The 17542-nt window shown below is 38.2% G+C and overlaps 1 protein-coding gene and 1 non-coding gene across 2 annotated transcripts in view; both read right to left on the bottom strand.

The window, feature by feature from the left end:
* Positions 1-6828: 6828 nt before the first annotated feature.
* On the bottom strand, positions 6829-6935 carry LOC138074644 (U6 spliceosomal RNA). The gene has a single exon (XR_011144475.1). It is a non-coding gene; the product is annotated as a U6 spliceosomal RNA (small nuclear RNA).
* A 2205-nt stretch (positions 6936-9140) lies between these two features.
* POLK (DNA polymerase kappa) overlaps positions 9141-17542 on the bottom strand; it is an 83744-nt gene continuing 75342 nt past the window's right edge. Inside the window, exons 11-15 of the mRNA XM_068966614.1 lie at positions 16715-16811; positions 14136-14307; positions 11433-12392; positions 10842-10884; positions 9141-10609 (exon numbers count right to left, since the gene is read on the bottom strand). Of these exons, the coding sequence (XP_068822715.1) occupies positions 10525-10609; positions 10842-10884; positions 11433-12392; positions 14136-14307; positions 16715-16811 (1357 nt within the window). The 3' untranslated portion in view covers positions 9141-10524. The remainder of the gene's footprint in view (positions 10610-10841; positions 10885-11432; positions 12393-14135; positions 14308-16714; positions 16812-17542) is intronic.

Here is a 17542-nt window from a genome sequence, read left to right on the forward strand (position 1 = left end):
CGGAGTTGTCGAAGTTAGCTTTATAAAACCAACACTGTCGGATCTTAAGTACTGAATCAATTCTAAATGGGCTTCCAGAATTTTCTTTTGAATAAAGTACGACTCAGTTCCCTCTATGAAAATGGAAAACCTTGGTATCCCAGTTTAACGCAGTGGTAACCTGCTGGCCCTCCCCGTCTTGGGTATGCTTTCTTTCTTGAAAATGAGAGTGTTAGCGGCTCAGTTGTGTGCAACTCCTCGCGACCCCGTGGACTGTAGTGGCTTAGAAAGTAAAGAATTAATGAAATATAGTAAACTATGCTGGGCGATCGTATGCCTAGCTAAAATTCAAATAATAAGGAAGAAATGTACAATAGTGAACAGCCAGGATATCGCCACTGAATCCCTACTACACATAAACACAGTGTGCTTGAATTAGGAGTCAAATTAGAAGTTTAGCATATTCTGAGAGTGAAAAAAAGCCTCATAAAACAGAACTAGATTTGACCCCAGAACTGACCCACCTCTTTTGTTCACACACACACACACACATACACACAGATAAGAGTGATGTTAGGAAAGAATTGTCTATGGTTTAGTGAAAGGAAAGAAACTGGGGAAGCTGAGAAGTAAATTGGAAGGCCAAAGGTTAGGCAACTGTTGAAGACTTGACAAAAGGAATAAAAAGAAGTGGTGTTATAAAGGCTGACAAAATTAGTAACGGATATAGGTTTGGCAGAGGTCGTGTGTGTGTGTGTATGCATGTATGTGTGTTTAGTAGGTATCGGCTCAGTTCAGTCGCTCAGTCATCGCCAACTCTGCGACGCCATGGACTGCAGCACTCCAGGCCTCCCTGTCCCTCACCAGCTCCCGGAGTTTACTCAAACTCATGTCCATTGAGTCAGTGATGCCATCCAACCATCTCATCCTCTGTCGTCCCCTTCTCTTCCCCCCTTCAATCTTTCCCAGCATCAGGGTCTTTTCCAATGAGTCAATTCTTCACAACAGTTGACCAAAGTATTGGAGTTTCAGCTTCAGCATCAGTCTTTCCAATGAATATTCAGGACTGGTTTCCTTTAGGATGGACTGGTTGGATCTCCTTGCAGTCCAAGGAACTCTCAAGAGTCTTCTCTAACACCACAGTTCAGAAGCATCAATTCTTCAGCACTCAGCTTTCTTTATAGTCCAACTCTCACATCTTTACATGACTACTGGAAAAACCATAGCTTTGACTAGACGGACCTTTGTTGGCAAAGTAATGTTTCTGCTTTTTAATATGCTGTCTAGGTTGGTCATAACTTTTCTTCCAAAAAACAAGCATTTTCATGGCTGCAAACACCGTCTGCAGTGATTTTGGAGCCCCCCAAAACAAAGTAGGTATATGTACATCTATGCATGGCATAGATGGCTTAAAAGTTGGCTTAAAGCTCAACATTCAGGAAACGAAGATCATGGCATCCGGTCCCATCACCTCATGGGAAATAGATGGGGAAACAGTGGAAACAGTGTCAGACTTTATTTTTTTGGGCCCCCAAATCACTGCAGATGGTGACTGCAGCCATGAAATTAAAAGATGCTTACTCCTTGGAAGGAAAGTTATGACCAACCTAGATAGTATAGTCAAAGGCAGAGACATTACTTTGCCGACTAAGGTCCGTCTAGTCAAGGCTATGGTTTTTCCAGTGGTCATGTATGGATGTGAGAATTGGACTGTGAAGAAGGCTGAGCGCCAAAGAATTGATGCGTTTGAACTGTGGTGTTGGAGAAGACTCTTGAGAGTCCCTTGGACTGCAAGGAGATCCAACCAGTCCATTCTGAAGGAGATCAACCCTGGGATTTCTTTGGAAAGACTGATGCTAAAGCTGAACTTCCAGTACTTTGGCCACCTCATGAGAAGAGTTGACTCATTGGAAAAGACTCTGATGCTGGGAGGGATTGGGGGCAGGAGAAGAAGGGGACGACCGAGGATGAGATGGCTGGATGGCATCACAGACTGGATGGACGTGAGTCTGAGTGAACTCCGGGAGATGGTAATGGACAGGGAGTCCTGGCGTGCTGCAATTCATGGGGTCGCAAAGAGTCGGACACAACTGAGCGACTGAACTGAACTGAACTGATGCATGGCAACCCACTCCAGTACTCTTGCCTGGAAAATCCCGTGGACGGAGGAGCCTGGTAGGCTACAGTCAATGGGGTTGCAAGGGGTTGGACACGACTGAGCGACTTCATTTCACTTCACTTCACTTCACATGCATATGTATACGTAGGTATATATGAGTTTGAAATAATGACAAACTTAAGAGACTGCGATTAGATGGCAAGGGTATAAACTATTTGCCTCTGAATTATCTTCTGTCTCCCTGAGCCTTCCGTAGATAGCAACAATTTTAGAAAATGAATTACCTCACACTTGTAAGCGGAACAGTCCAATATTATGATTTAATAAATGTGATCATGTTTTCAATACTCCCTATAATGTCTTTTGAGTTTTTCTTGAACAACTGGTAATTCAACTGTGTCTTACAAAGCAAAGGTGATTATCCCTTAATGATCCAACCAATAAAACAGTTTTTGCTCCAGGGGTATAAACGCCACCTCTCTGTGAAGTCCACGGACATCCTACCAGCACCAGCAATGCTCTAACATATAATTGCTTTTCAAAATGGGAAAAAAATCAGCACCAGATACACTTTTCAAAATGAGATATTTCCTCAAAAAGCATTTTTTTTAAGCCCTAGGTTAATGGTCATATTTTGAGCCTTTTTCCAAATATTTCCAAGCTACCTTGAAAGAACAGAGTAATAAAACATTTCTAAAACAAGCCCCTACCCAATAAAGGGAAAGAAATGCGGTTCCCTATTTCTGGAATGCCCATCCCTATGGCCCAGCTTGAGTGCAGCTGTCTATGTCAGCCATCACCCTGTCTTTCCAAAGAAAATATGGTAAGATAGTAACAGACATCAGTCTTTGGACAAATATTATTTATTCATTTATATGTCAACAAATAATAGTTAACGTCTGTTAAGTGCCAGGCTTTGTGCTTCGTGCTTAGAGTTCACGAGAGAGACAGCGTCTCTAGCAGCCTACAACCCAGTAGAGAGAGACCACAGCAAAGTCACAGCAAAGAACGTTTCAGAAACAGGGGCACAAAGGAGTGACTGATCAGTTTTCCTAGAGCGCAGGGACCATTTCCTGAAAGTGGTCCCTGGGCTGAATGGTGATCCTTGGGCTAATTGTGATGAATGGTCATGTATGTTTATTGTGTATGTAGAGGGCGAAGGGGCATTCAGGAAGCACATTCTGGAGAGAGGGAGCAACTGACCACGAGACCAGAAGGGAGAAGCAGCTTGATTTATTGAGGAAACTACAAGCTATGCTGTGTGACTTCAGTGTCCTTGAACGTCAAACCTGAGTTTAGTGTGCATCAAGGACAGTGATTTGTAGGAGCTCATTTGTACTGGCAACCAAGAGCCGATTGTTAAATTTTTAGGAATTTTGTGAGCTGATTGACATCATGTCAATAGCTTGAAATCTGTCATGGAATTTGCACACACATGCGCGCTTGGTCACTCCAGTCATGTCCGACTCTATGCCACTGCATGGATTGTGTAGCCTGCCAGGCTCCTCTGTCCATGAGATTCTCCAGGCAAGAATACTGGAGTGGGTTGCCATGTTCTCCTCCCCAGGGGATCTTCCTGACCCAGGGATCAAACCAGTGTCTCCTGCACTGCAGGTGTTTTCTTTACTGCTGAGCCACCAGGGAAGCCCGTTTGCACCACAGAAATCATCATATGCTGAAAATCCTACCTTTTTTCTCAACTCCCGCTGATCCTGGACAGAGCTGAGAGCTTTTGATATCTTTTGTTTCTAACATAATGGTGACATTACGAAAACGTCATTTGTGGCTAATGTGCAATAAATGCACAAAATGGTTTAGAGCAGGAAAAGCTGAGAAATCAGTTGGAAGGTCAGAGTTTAGGCCCAATTTGTTCAGTTGCTAAGTTGTGCCTGACTCTTTGCAACCTCATGGACAGCAGCACCTCAGGCACCGTTTATTAAATAGCAGATACTTTTTGTACTGAGTTGTCTGAAATGTATATATCCATGCCAGTACTACTCTATTGTTGCTGTTGTTAAGTCACTAAGTTGTGTCCAACTCTTTGTGACCCCATGGACTATAGCACGTCAGGCTTCCCCCATCCTTCACTGTCCCCTGGAGTTTGCTCAAGCTCATGTCCATGGAGTCAGTGATGCTATCTAACCATCTCATCCTCTGCCACCCCCTTCTCCTCCTGCCCTCAATCTTTCCCAACATCAGGGTCTTTTCCAATGAGTCAGCTCTTTGCATCAATTGGCCAAAATATTGGAGCCTCAGCTTCAGCATCAGTCTTTCCAATTCAGTAGTAGTAATACCACTCTATTAGTATATGGTATTAATTACTACAGCTCGTTAATAAATGTTGATATGTACTAGGGCCTGTCGTTCTACCTTGTTATTCTTGGGCCTTTGCTCTTTCATATGAAATTTAGGATCTACTTAACAACTTCTAAGAAGAACCATGAGAAGTTTTGTTTTGAGTTTTATTGAACTTACAGAATTAGGGGAGAATAGTTATCTCTAAAATAGCTATTCTTCCTGACTAGGATCACTCTTTAATTTCCTCAGACATACTGTTTGTCTTTCAGTAATATTTGGTAGTTTTAAAGTACTCAACAAATTCTGATAGATGACACCTCCCCACCTCCCCAGACCCTATAGGTCCCTTATAGATTATTATCATGAAAGAGATTGTTTATTACATGTCCTAATTTGCTATTATTGTTATACAGGAATGCTCTTGATTTTGTACATTGATCTTGTAGCCATAACCTTGAACTCCTTTATTAAATGTAGATTTTAAAAAATACAAACACATCTGACAATAAAGTTTTATTTTTGTTCCCAGTTTTTAATTCATCTTATTTATTGAATTGACTCCAGCAAAACAACAGAGGATACCCTTGTGTTATTCTTAAGGAGTGCTTCTAAACTGTCACCATTAAATGGGATGATTTATACAGTTTTTTATAGGTGAGACAGTTTACTAACAGAACCTGCTTTTGTTTGGGTGTAGCAATGTGTCTTGCTAAAAATTACATTTCCAGGTTCCCTTTAGTATGAGGAAGCCATGTGACAGTTTGGCCAATGAGATGGAAGTGGAAATTGTTACATAGGGCTTCCAGGAAAGCTCCTTAAAGTGGGACAGACTCATTGCCCTTTTATCCTTTTCGCTTCCTTGTCTTCCTACCTGGAACTCATGTGTTAAGGCTGGACATGGAAAAGCCCATCCATCTTGTGACCAGAAGCTGGCCATGTGAGGCCAAGAAAATTAGACTGTGAACCTATCTTTGAATTACTGAGCTAACGCTAACCAATGAAATTCATGTTTCATGGGAAAACTAGAACTGATTTTTTTTTTTTTAAGAAACAGATTGGGTTTCTGTAACTCACAGCTGAAATGAAATTCTGAAGTGATGCTAAAAAGTAGGGTGCTGAAACAAAACCCAATATACAGAACTGACTTAGTGTTTAAGGGAGGGACTTTGAGGAATGGGGACACATTTCATAGGCTGGAAAGATGGTGACTTGTTTGGAGATAACAAATTGTTTGGTCAACTTTGACAATTTGACCCTGGAGAGTAGACCACATTCTGCTGTGGTTGTAGCATTAGGGGAAATGCTAGGAGAAAAACTGAAAATGTTGATAAGGGATGGCTCTTTCCGGCTGTGTTCAGCAAAGTCCTAGCAGAGAGAAATGTACCTTTTCTCTATTGAGGCAAATACCTGCAGAGATGGAAGAAAATTTCACCTCAATAAAGAAAGAAGTTTCTGACATTTTTTATTTTTTTAATATAAATTTAATTGGAGGTTAATTACTTTATAATATTGTATTGGTTTTGCCATACATCAACATGAATCCGCCACAGGTATACACATGTTCCCCATCCTGAACCCCCCTCCCACCTCCCTCCCCTTACCAACCCTCTGGGTCATCCCAGTGCACCAGCCCCAAGCATCCAGTATCATGCATCGAACCTGGACTGGCGATTCATTTCATATATGATATTATACATGTTTCAATGCCATTCTCCCAAATCATCCCACCCTCTCCCTCTCCCACAGAGTCCTAAAGACTGTTGTATACATCTGTGTCTCTTTTGCTGTCTTGCATACAGGGTTATCATTACCATCTTTCTAAATTCCATATATATGCGTTCCTGCTGCTGCTGCTGCTGCTAAGTCACTTCAGTCGTGTCTGACTTTGCGCGACCCCATAGATGGCAGCCCACCAGGCTCCCTCGTCCCTGGGATTCTCCCAGCAAGAACACTGGAGTGGATTGCCATTTCCTTCTCCAATGCATGAAAGTGAAAAGTGAAAGTGAAGTTGCTCAGTCGTATCCGACCCTCAGCAACCCCATGGACTGCAGCCTTCCAGGATCCTCTGTCCATGGGATTTTCCAGGCAAGAGTACTGGAGTGGGGTGCCATTGCCTTCTCCGATATATGCGTTAGTATACTGTATTGGTGTTTTTCTTTCTGGCTTACTTCACTCTGTATAATTGGCTCCAGTTTCATCCACCTCATTAGAACTGATTCAAATGTATTCTTTTTAATGGCTGAGTAATACTCTACTGTGTATATGTACCACAGCTTTCTTATCCATTCATCTGCTGATGGACATCTAGGTTGCTTCCATGTCCTGGCTATTATAAACAGTGCTGCGATGAATATTGCGGTACATGTGTCTCTTTCAATTCTGGTTTCCTCGGTGTGTATGCCCAGCAGTGGGATTGCTGGGTCATAAGGTAGTAAAATATGGAACGCTTCATGAACTTGTGTGTCATCCTTGCGCAGGGGCCATGCTAATCTCCTCTGTATCGTTCCAATTTTAGTATATGTGCTGCCGAAGCGAGCACTGACTTTTTAAAAAACTTGTGATATAGGTCATTTATGAACAAGAGTATATAAAATATATATGTACAATTTAGATAAGATTTTAGAAGTAAACACCCACAGTCACCACCCAAGACAATAGAGCACTGGCAGTGTTTCAGCAGCTCCATGTGCATTCCTCAATCACATCCCCTTTTCTCCCCACAGAAGGTCATTATTCTATCTTGGGGACAATAGTTCTGTTTATAATTTGATTTATACGAATATATTCTTAAAGCGCTATACACTGTTTTGAACTACATGCATGGAATCTTGCTGATGGCATCCTTCTATGATTTGCTTCTGTTGCTCCACATTATGTTTGTGATATTCATCCACCTTCTGATTGCCTATTCTTTCATTTTCACTAATGTGTAGAATTCTTTTCTTTGAATCTACATGAAAATACAATGGTAGAATTTAGTCTATCAATGTTGACTATTAGGCTTATTTCCATATTTTTTTGTTATTACAGTGCTGCTATGTGTAACCTCGCAAATGCTTCCTAAAAACATGTTCAATAGTTATCCCAAGACATTGTATCAGTTACGGTCCTGGCAGGAAAAAAAAGAAACCTTGTATTTTGAGATGAGTTTTAAAAAGGGGACCATTTACAAAAGTGTGGGCAGGTTGTGCGTGCTGTGCTAAGTCGCTTCAGTCGTGTCCGACTCTTTGTGACCCCATGGACTATAGCCCGCCAGGCTCGTCTGTCCATGGGATTCTCCAGGCAAAAATACTGGAGTGGGTTGCCATGACCTCCTTCAGGGTATCTTTCCAACCCAGGGATCCAACTGCATCTCTTATTTCTCTGCATTGGCAGGCGGGTTCTTTACCACTAGCGCCACCTGGGCAGGGTGTGAGGAAAGCACAAAAGATAGGGCAGCACCTGGAGGGCTCATAAGGGCAAGACTCTGTTGCCACCTTGTAGGGTAAAAGGGTGAGGGTAAGGAAAGGATTGTCAGAGCCTGGAGAGGGAGAGAGCAGAGAATGACATATGAAGATATGAAGAGGTTGTGACCTTTGTTCAAGGGACTTGACCAGCTTCGGAAAGCTATATGAGAGAAGAAATACCCAACCTCCTCGTTTTCCCTTGAAACCTTGTGCAGTGGCTTCTTGCTGCCATGATGCCTCGCTGGATGTAGCGCAGGCTGAAGGGCACAGAATCAATCAGGAGGGCACATGGAAGACAACCAGCATATGTACAGGAATGCAGCTACACATTGAGTACACACATCTTCAGAGCTACCACGGAAGGGCCGACTGTTTTCCAAAGAGGTTGTTTTCAGAGTAAGAAGAGCTCACAGGGACTTCCCTGGTGGTCCAGGGGCTCCGACTCTGAGCTCCTAACACAGCGGGCCTGGCTTCCCTCTCTGGCCAGGGAGCTAGAGCCTACACGCTTGCAGCAAATAAAGATTCCACGTGCCGCAACGAAGACTGAGATCCTGAGTGCTGCAACTAAGATCCGGCGCAGCCATATACATAATTAAATACTTTTTTCAAGGAGTTCATATTGCTCCACATCATCATCAAAACAACCATTAGACCCTTTCATTCTTACGTATCTGGGAGAGATGCTATAATGTCTCTTTGAGGTTTTTTTTCCGCCATTTCCCCATTACTAAAATGGCTGAGGATGTTTTCATGTTTCTTGGATATCTGGATTTCTATGTAAAGTGCCATTTAAAGGCTTTTGACCAAATTTCTATTGGTTGTCTTTTTCTTACTGATTCATAGGAATCTTTTGTGTATTCTGGGTTATATACATTCTGAATACTAGTATTCTGTAAATTATATGTGTTGCAAATGTGTTCTCCCAAGTGGCTCCCTATATTATCACCCTCCACAAAGGTAAGATTATAGGTGCTTATTCTTTGTGGTTTTGCTGGGTTTTTTTTTAATGTCCCCCAAACAAAATTATAATAAAATGAGTTGGATTATTAGATAAAACAGAAAAGGATGTGGAGAAAATTCTAGGCAAAGAAAATAAGACTGAAAGTAACAGAGGTAGGAAAAGAGTGAAAAAGTAAGGAAACCATTTCTATGGCTAAAAAATTAAACATTTAAAGTTTCATTTGAAATTTTTATTAAATATTACTAAATGATAACATTTCATTAAATGAACAATCTAAATGAAAATAATTTAGTATTTACTCTAATGTTGAAAAATCAATAAAAATAAACTTAAAATAGAAAAGAATATGGTGTTATTTACTTCTCAATACAATAAATCAGTGCTTCATTGAACTTAATTTTGTAGAGAATTAATGTAAGTAAATCACATGATCAAGAATCACAGTTCTGTAACTAGATATTCATCACAGCATACAATAATATTAGGCATGAAATTGGTATTCTAATAAACACTAAGCCTAATTTTAAACTATCTAGTTATTTAAAGTCAAATTACCACTTTGGCCAAAGGTGGTGTGAGATCCTCATTTACACTATTCCTAAAACATTATGTCTTTATACAATTAGGGTAATGAGCTATAAAATATGAAAAGAAGAAACAAAAATATGAGAATAAAGGATTCAGTTCCTTAAAGCAGAAATAGACAGGGGGTCCCATTTGTATGTTTCTATTAAATAATTGTTTTATTTCTCATAAAAACTCTTGATACCATGACAGCATTTGGAGCAACTACTTAAGCTAACAATTGTTAAGCTGTCTTCTTTCATGAATATTAATAAAAACATGATAGAAATAGAACTAAGATAAATGAGGTGTTTAAAACACATTAATCTTTTGAACTGCACATTCTTCTCTAGAAGACCATGATAAAAATAGAGTGTACAATTAATTCTTTTTTTTACAGATCTGTGTAAAGTACAAATACAACTGCCAAGAAATGAAATATTGCCATTTAAAAGTCCTTGATAAAATAATGACCTTGAATCTTAAACATTTTTTAAAGTGAATAAGTGCTTATCATTGGATAAAGAAATTTTAAATTAAAAAAATAAAATGAATAAGCATATTTTAAACAAAAGTTCTTTTAACACAGAAAATAATACTGTGATATTATTTTCCTGAAGGTAACAAAAGCATGCAGGCTAACTCTGCTAAGCTAATACTCTTCATAGGACTTATGATAAATATTAGTAACGAATTCTCATGAGGTATCTGAAGATACTAGGAGCTAAAAATAATTATTCAAAGTTGTTGAAGATACTAAGATCAAGCAGAGCATCCAGTGCCAACAAAGTGTTTAAGTGCTAAAAAATTCTTATGCTATGATAGTTTTACCTGAACCTCTGAAAGCCCTTATAAATATGTTTTTATATTCACTATAAAACATAATAAAGAAATCACTTCCTGATCTCATTCCCAACTTTTCATTTTAAAATTATCTCTAACAGAATTATCTAACTGAAGTATAACTGAAAGTGAAATTCTCATTGTTATCAAAAGAAGTATACAGAAGTAAATTAGTATATATTCCAAATTTATACAAAGGGATTATTGTACTTGCTTTTTCACTAAATGAATCTGTAAGCTTGAAACAGGGAAGAATACATCCAGTTATTATAAAATAACAAGTTTCAATCAAAAATGGATAAAGTGTTCAACATTCATTTAAAAAATATATCAAGAGTGTGTCTGGGGTTGTTTGGTTTTGTTTTCTTTGATGCTGAGTACTTTGTCAGCGATCCTGGCCTGGAATAAAACAGAGCACGTTATTAAAATGCACGAAGAAGAACAATAACAACAACAGAAAAGCACAAAGTCAAACCCATGAAGAGATTTTTTAAAATTGCTTATGCAAATAACTGGTTTTAAAACTTTTACTTAATGATTTATACAAGCAAATTTTAACATTTCCTAAAAATCAGACTTCAAAATATAGCAATTTCTTGGCCAGCTTTATTAAAACTCAAATTAGCCATACCTTTTTGCTTTGTTTCCAGTCTTCTGCACTTTGCCTGAGTTATCTTTAGAGGGAAGATAACGCATAATGAATAACATGAAATAGTAAAAACGGTTCCTAAAGATTTAAAGAGTTAAAGTTAACTGAGTAAAGATAATAAAAATCTCTTTAGGACTACATAGTTTGAATTTATAAATAATTTCTTTGTAATTTACTTATTTCATTAGCATTGCAGCTAATTTGGAAGCTGGGTCAGAGTCAGAACTACCAGGAAACAAGTTAAGGAGGATTTCTGGCCATATAATTATAGTTAATTTACCACTGTGCCTTGGCAAACGTTCTCTGGAGTTTCTTTTCGGATTAGATCACTCAGTTCCCTAAACCTTTAAGTTCACTCTGTGCTAAGTCAAGCCTAAACCAAAGATTTCCCCAAATTTCAAATCTAATGGCTTCAGCTAATTCTAGCCCATGGTAAGGTAACTAACATTTTCCTAAGTGGCAACATACACAAACTATCCCTTTAAAGGTATATGTTTTAGATTTAATAGCAATCTGAATTTTAATAAAACATTCCTAGAAAATCAAGCTCTTAAAAAAAACCCATAAACTCACCAGTACTTTTGGTGCTTTCTTTGGGTTGGTTACATGGATTAATCTTATCCTTTCTCAGTTCCTGGATAATGCCTTTATTTAAGCAAACATCTACATGCACATTGAATAGGGTAAGATCCGAAGTCTTTTGTTCCAGGTTACAAACAGGACAAACTAGAACTTGGTCACTGATTACTTCATATAAATTAGGTTGGGGGGATTCTTGCCTTCTTAATGACCCAACATCTTCATTTTCCAATGAAACAGTACAAGAATTCTGAGGACAGTGTTCCATATTAAATGATTTGCTCGAAAGACCAGAACATTCCTCTTCGCTGGGCTTATTACTTAAAGCACTTGTATCTTCTGTATTTGATGGTTTACTGGTAGTCTCTACCATCTCTACAGGATCTACTGACGTGATCTCTGTATTCTTCTGGTGGGTTTCATAACCCTGCTTCTCACAGAGAGACACAGAATCACATACACTTTCTTTCTCGTTTACTTCTGTAGAGGAAGCGTGGGAACATGAGGACATTTTGGAGTTTCCACTGATGGAAGGTCCATCAAGACATGCATCTACATGTTTATTGAAGGCTTCCAGACTGATGCTTCCTTGCTCCCTAAAGCAAACAGGACAGATAAATGTCTGACAGTTATGTGATTTCTCCACTGTTTCTAAATTCTCACTCATCTTCTTGTTTAAAACTTGGAATGACTGTGATGTTTGCAAACTTTGTTTATTTATGGTTTCACATGTAAATGTGTCTTGAGGGCTTGCTTTCCTTTCAGATCGTTTTTTATCAAAGAAACTCTTCTTATGAGACATTTGTGCAGGTTTTAGAAACTGATCTTTGTCAGTTTTCTCTAGTATACACCCGGTGGCTGGAAGGGCTTGGTTTCCAGGCTGTAAGAAGCCAATAATGCTCCTTTGTTGGTGTTTCTTCTCCTCTTCATTGGGAAAACCAGAGAGCCGCACCCCTAAATTAAACCAACCATAATTAATCCATTTCCAATTCAACAAAACCAACTCAACTGTAAAGCATAAAGACATTTTGCGTAATAGTATTGTGACACTTATTAAAAAGCCTGTTTAGCCAAAAATAATAAGCAATACTGCATATTCTCTGAATTAAAGGATACTTTTCCAAAGGTGGTATTATGAATAGAAATTTACTCTCTTTATAATGCTGGGTATACTAAATAGTAAATATCTATTGGAGTTAGCATGATTATATACATATATAGGTCTTTCCATTAATATGTGACTCACGATACCATTAAATACTGAGTAACTAATTGGAGTCTATTGCATTGATTCTTTAGCTCCTTTTTTGCAATAGGCTCTATGTTTTAGAATAATTTTAGGTTCTCAGCAAAGCTGAATATAAAGTACAGAGAGTTCTCATATATACCCTGCGTCCACACATGCACAAACTCCTCCACAATCAACACCTTCCACCAGAGTGGAACAGCTGTTACAACCAATGAACCTACACTGAGACGGCATTATTATTCATAGTCCACAGTTTACATCACAGTTCACTCTGGTGTTGTACAGTCTGGATTTTAACAAAGGTATAATGACATGTGTCCACCATTATAGCACCATACAGAATAGTTTCTCTGCCCTAGAAATCCTCTGTGCTCTGCCCAGCCCCCCCACCCCACCCTTGACAACCACTGATCTTTTCAGATCTCTACCATTTTGCTTTATCCTATATTGGAAATTTTTGAAATTTTTGAATTTCCTATATTGGAATCATACAGCATTGTAGCCTTTCACATTGGTTCTTTAAGTTAAAAATATACATTTAAGTATCCTCCATGTCTTTTCATCATTTGACAGCTCATTACCTTTCTTCTATTCTCCCCCATCCTCTATCCCAATAGATCACTTCTTTTATGTGCTGAATAATATTCTGTTGTCTGGATGTACCATAATCTCCATTCACCTACTATCTTGGTTGCTTCCAAGTTTTGGTAATTATAAATAAAGCTGCTATTAACATCTACTCTTTAGCTTTTTTAGTTAACATACTATATTCAAACTGACTTCCATGTGTGCTATCTTTCATATGTGAAAGTATGGCTGATGACCCCCATTCTTAGCAGTAAAGTTGGCATCTGGAGTGCTTATCCCTAAACATTCTCTCACTTGTTCACTTTGGAAACGTGGTTTGTCTTTTTTACCCCATGATGGATAGAAATGTGGTTTTATAGTGCCACAATCCTCTCTCTGTAATTCTGAAATCTAAGAGCTCTGAAAATTGTCAGCAACAAATGGTAACTGATGACAAGATTGATGTGAAGCTATTTAGAGTCTTTACAACTCAGTGTGAATATTTTTTGTTTTGCTACAGAAATAATAAAATGTTTGATCATAAAGTGCTGCCTCAGATCCCAAAAGAGTATTACACAATATACTCAACATGTACTGAATTTGCTTTCTAAAATTTGAAGTTTAAAATTGTGAAAAATGCCTAACCCCAAGGATTTCAGTAAGTATTGAAGGAAAAGAATGACTCTAACTGATTCTTACAGGAATTAAACTAGTGATCATGGCTTCACATGCATCAGGTTCTAAGTATCAAGCAAAATGGAAGTAGAAGAAATACAACTCCCTGAATGGGTCCAAGAAGTGAAATGGAGGTGAGACTACCTCTCAAATTGACTCTTTGGAAATGTCTGGCAGATTTTAACGAAAAACAGTAAAAGTTATACCCATAAGTCTTAATCTCAAGGGATGTGGAAAATCAGCATCAATTTCTGTTCTTAGCAGTTCTTTAGCTATAACAAATATTTCTTCTGCAGTTGACACAACAGCTGAAACTGTAGAGGCACGAGTTTTTACTTCAAAATTCACATTCTTTAGCTTAATGGTAACAGTTCTACCCTGTAACAAACAGAATACATTATTTTATATAGCTCTTTAACTTCTAGAAAAAAAGTTCTTTACATGTTAGAAAAATTCAGAAAGGTCTCTTATGTACAGAGAGTATGGAAGTATAATCAATTATTTACAAAACATGGTAATGAATATAGTCATAAAGAATAAATAAAATCCATAAGTAATCTAAAAATCCCATTTTAGTCAGTAATTATTACTTTCCTCCCCACCTGATTTTTTATGAAAGACTTTTATATAAAGGGCAAAGTTAACTGGTCATTTCTGTTAACTTTATTCTGTACTGTAGAAACGTACACTATGATAATATAAGATGTTAACAATGAGGGAAACTGGGTAAACTGGAAGTCTCGATATTTTCTTTGTAACTATTTTATAAATCTGAAATGATTCTAAAATTAAAAGTTCATTTAATTTTTTTTTAAAAAGAACTCTCTTTATATTTAAGGTATAATAGAGAAGAATTATAAGAAAATATTCATCAGATGGCCCTTTCTTTGTATTAACTTATTAATGCTTTTGTATTACACTTTGTAATAACTCCACCTCTGTTTTGAGAGTGTTGGAAAAATACTAAACATAGGTCGTTGTGAGTGAATATTATAAAACACAAAGTTCAAAGACTTCCAGGTTTTGTTCTCAATGTATTAAGCAACCTGGATTAAGGCCTTGAAACAAAATGCCTATTCCACTAAGTCACTGTCTACCTGACTGTGACATTAAACGATAATTGGAAAGGCATTTTAAAAAGTACAGTTCTAGAGAAATCCTTCTCTTTGCCTTATTGTTTAGTGCCAATATAACTCTGATTTTGAACTTATTCAAATGTACTCCCAACGTAATATAAACTCCTCTGGAAATATATTGTAGTCACTCCAGCCTTGTAAGTTGCTCCTCATAAAATGACCTCATCACAGGTTTCAGTTAAGGGTCAGAATTCAATTTGTCTCTACTGAGGATAAGAACTCTTTTTATTCCAGTCCCAAAGAAAGGCAATGCCAAAGAATGCTCAAACTACTGCACAACTGCACTCATCTCACATGCTAGTAAAGTAATGCTCAAAATTCTTCAAGCCAGGCTTCAGCAATATGTGAACCGTGAACTTCCAGATGTTCAAGCTGGTTTTAGAAAAGGCAGAGGAACCAGAGATCAAATTGCCAACATCTGCTGGATCATGGAAAAAGCAAGAGAGTTCCAGAAAAACATCTATTTCTGCTTTATTGACTATGCCAAAGCCTTTGACTGTGTGGATCACAATCAACTGTGGAAAATTCTGAAAGAGATGGGAATACCAGACCACCTGACCTGCCTCTTGAGAAATCTGTATGCAGGTCAGGAAGCAACAGTTAGAACTGGACATGGAACAACAGACTGGTTCCAAATAGGAAAAGGAGTATGTCAAGGTTGTATATTGTCACCCTGCTTATTTAACTTATATGCAGAGTACATCATGAGAAACGCTGGACTGGAAGAAACACAAGCTGGAATCAAGATTGCCAGGAGAAATATCAATAACCTCAGATATGCAGATGACACCACCCTTTTGGCAGAAAGTGAAGAAGAACTAAAGAGCTTCTTGATGAAAGTGAAAGAGGAGAGTGAAAAAGTTGGCTTAAAGCTCAACATTTAGAAAATGAAGACCATGGCATCTGGTCCCATCACTTCATGGGAAATAGATGGGGAAACAGTGGAAACAGTGTCAGACTTTATTTTTTTGGGCTCCAAAATCACTGCAGATGGTGACTGCAGCCATGAAATTAAAAGACGCTTGCTCCTTGGAAGGAAAGTTATGACCAACCTAGACAGCATATTCAAAAGCAGAAACATTACTTTGCCAACAAAGGTCCATCTAGTCAAGGCTATGGTTTTTCCAGTGGTCATGTATGGATGTGAGAGTTGGACTGTGAAGAAAGCTGAGTGCCAAAGAATTGATGCTTTTGAACTGTGGTGTTGGAGAAGACTCTTGAGAGTCTCTTGGACTGCAAGGAGATCCAACCAGTCCATTCTAAAGGAGATCAGTCCTGGGTGTTCATTGGAAGGACTAATGCTGAGGCTGAAACTCCAATACTTTGGCCACCTCATACGAAGAGTTGACTCATTGGGAAAGACTCTGATGCTGGGAGGGATTGGGGGCAGGAGGAGAAGGGGACGACGGAAGATGAGATGGCTTGATGGCATCACCTAGTCGATGGATGTGAGTTTGAGTGAACTCTGGGAGTTGGTGATGGACAAGGAGGCCTGGCGTGCTGCGATTCATGGGGTTGCAAAGAATCTGACACGACTGAGCGACTGAACTGAACTGAACTGAATTTGTTTTTAAATGCAAAACAGTTTAAGGTTGCTTTTTATTATTAAAAATTTAGAAAACTAAGAATTCCACATAAAAATAAAGTACCTTAAGTCCCTTTTTCTGCAGATCTTGAGCAAGTTCACTGCAAAGTTCTTGGCACAAGCTGTACTGTTCTTCTGCTTTACTTATCTCACTGAATGTCCTACAAAGACAAGAATGATTTGGGTGCACAAAGTAAACTACAATTCAAGATAATTTAGAAATGATATAGTACATGCAAATGGCCTAGAATTAAGATACATTTTCTATAGTACTGAATAAAGTTTTCAGATACACTAAGATATAATTAAGTAAAAATATTCAAGATCTTCCTAAATAATGGGAGATTATTTATAGCTAAACTGATTAGCAAAGGTACATTTGTTCTCTATAATATTTTTAAAAGATGATTAAAGTCCCCAACATATAAGGATAATGCCCCAAGAACTTACAAAACATTAGGATATATAGGTATACAGACTTTGTTACAGAGGACTGTCTTAAGAAAGTACAAATGAGAACATCATTCCAATTATTGCATGAATATTGTCTGAAGAGAATTATCTTCAAGTAGATTTACGGGGTTGATTCATGGCCCCTATATAAAGTTGTTTAATAGACAATTGGAAATGGGCTGGTAAGATTAAATGTAGAACTTGTGAGTTCATTTGCACAAGGGTGTTGAAGGTCATATTAAGGAAAAAGAGGAAGATGCTAAAAAGAGCAGGATAACCAGTAAAAAACCCTGAGCAAACCCTAAAGAGTCATTTAGTGAAAAGTGCCTCTTCTAACCCAGTTGCTCACAGCAATCCAGTTCTCCTTCCCAGTGGCAACCAACATTGCCAGCTTCCTATTTATTGTTTGTTCATCTAGAATACTGTATGCATATAAAAA

The sequence above is a fragment of the Capricornis sumatraensis genome, chromosome 2 (genome assembly GCF_032405125.1).
Source record: "Capricornis sumatraensis isolate serow.1 chromosome 2, serow.2, whole genome shotgun sequence".
In the NCBI taxonomy this organism is placed as follows: Eukaryota; Metazoa; Chordata; class Mammalia; order Artiodactyla; family Bovidae; genus Capricornis; species Capricornis sumatraensis.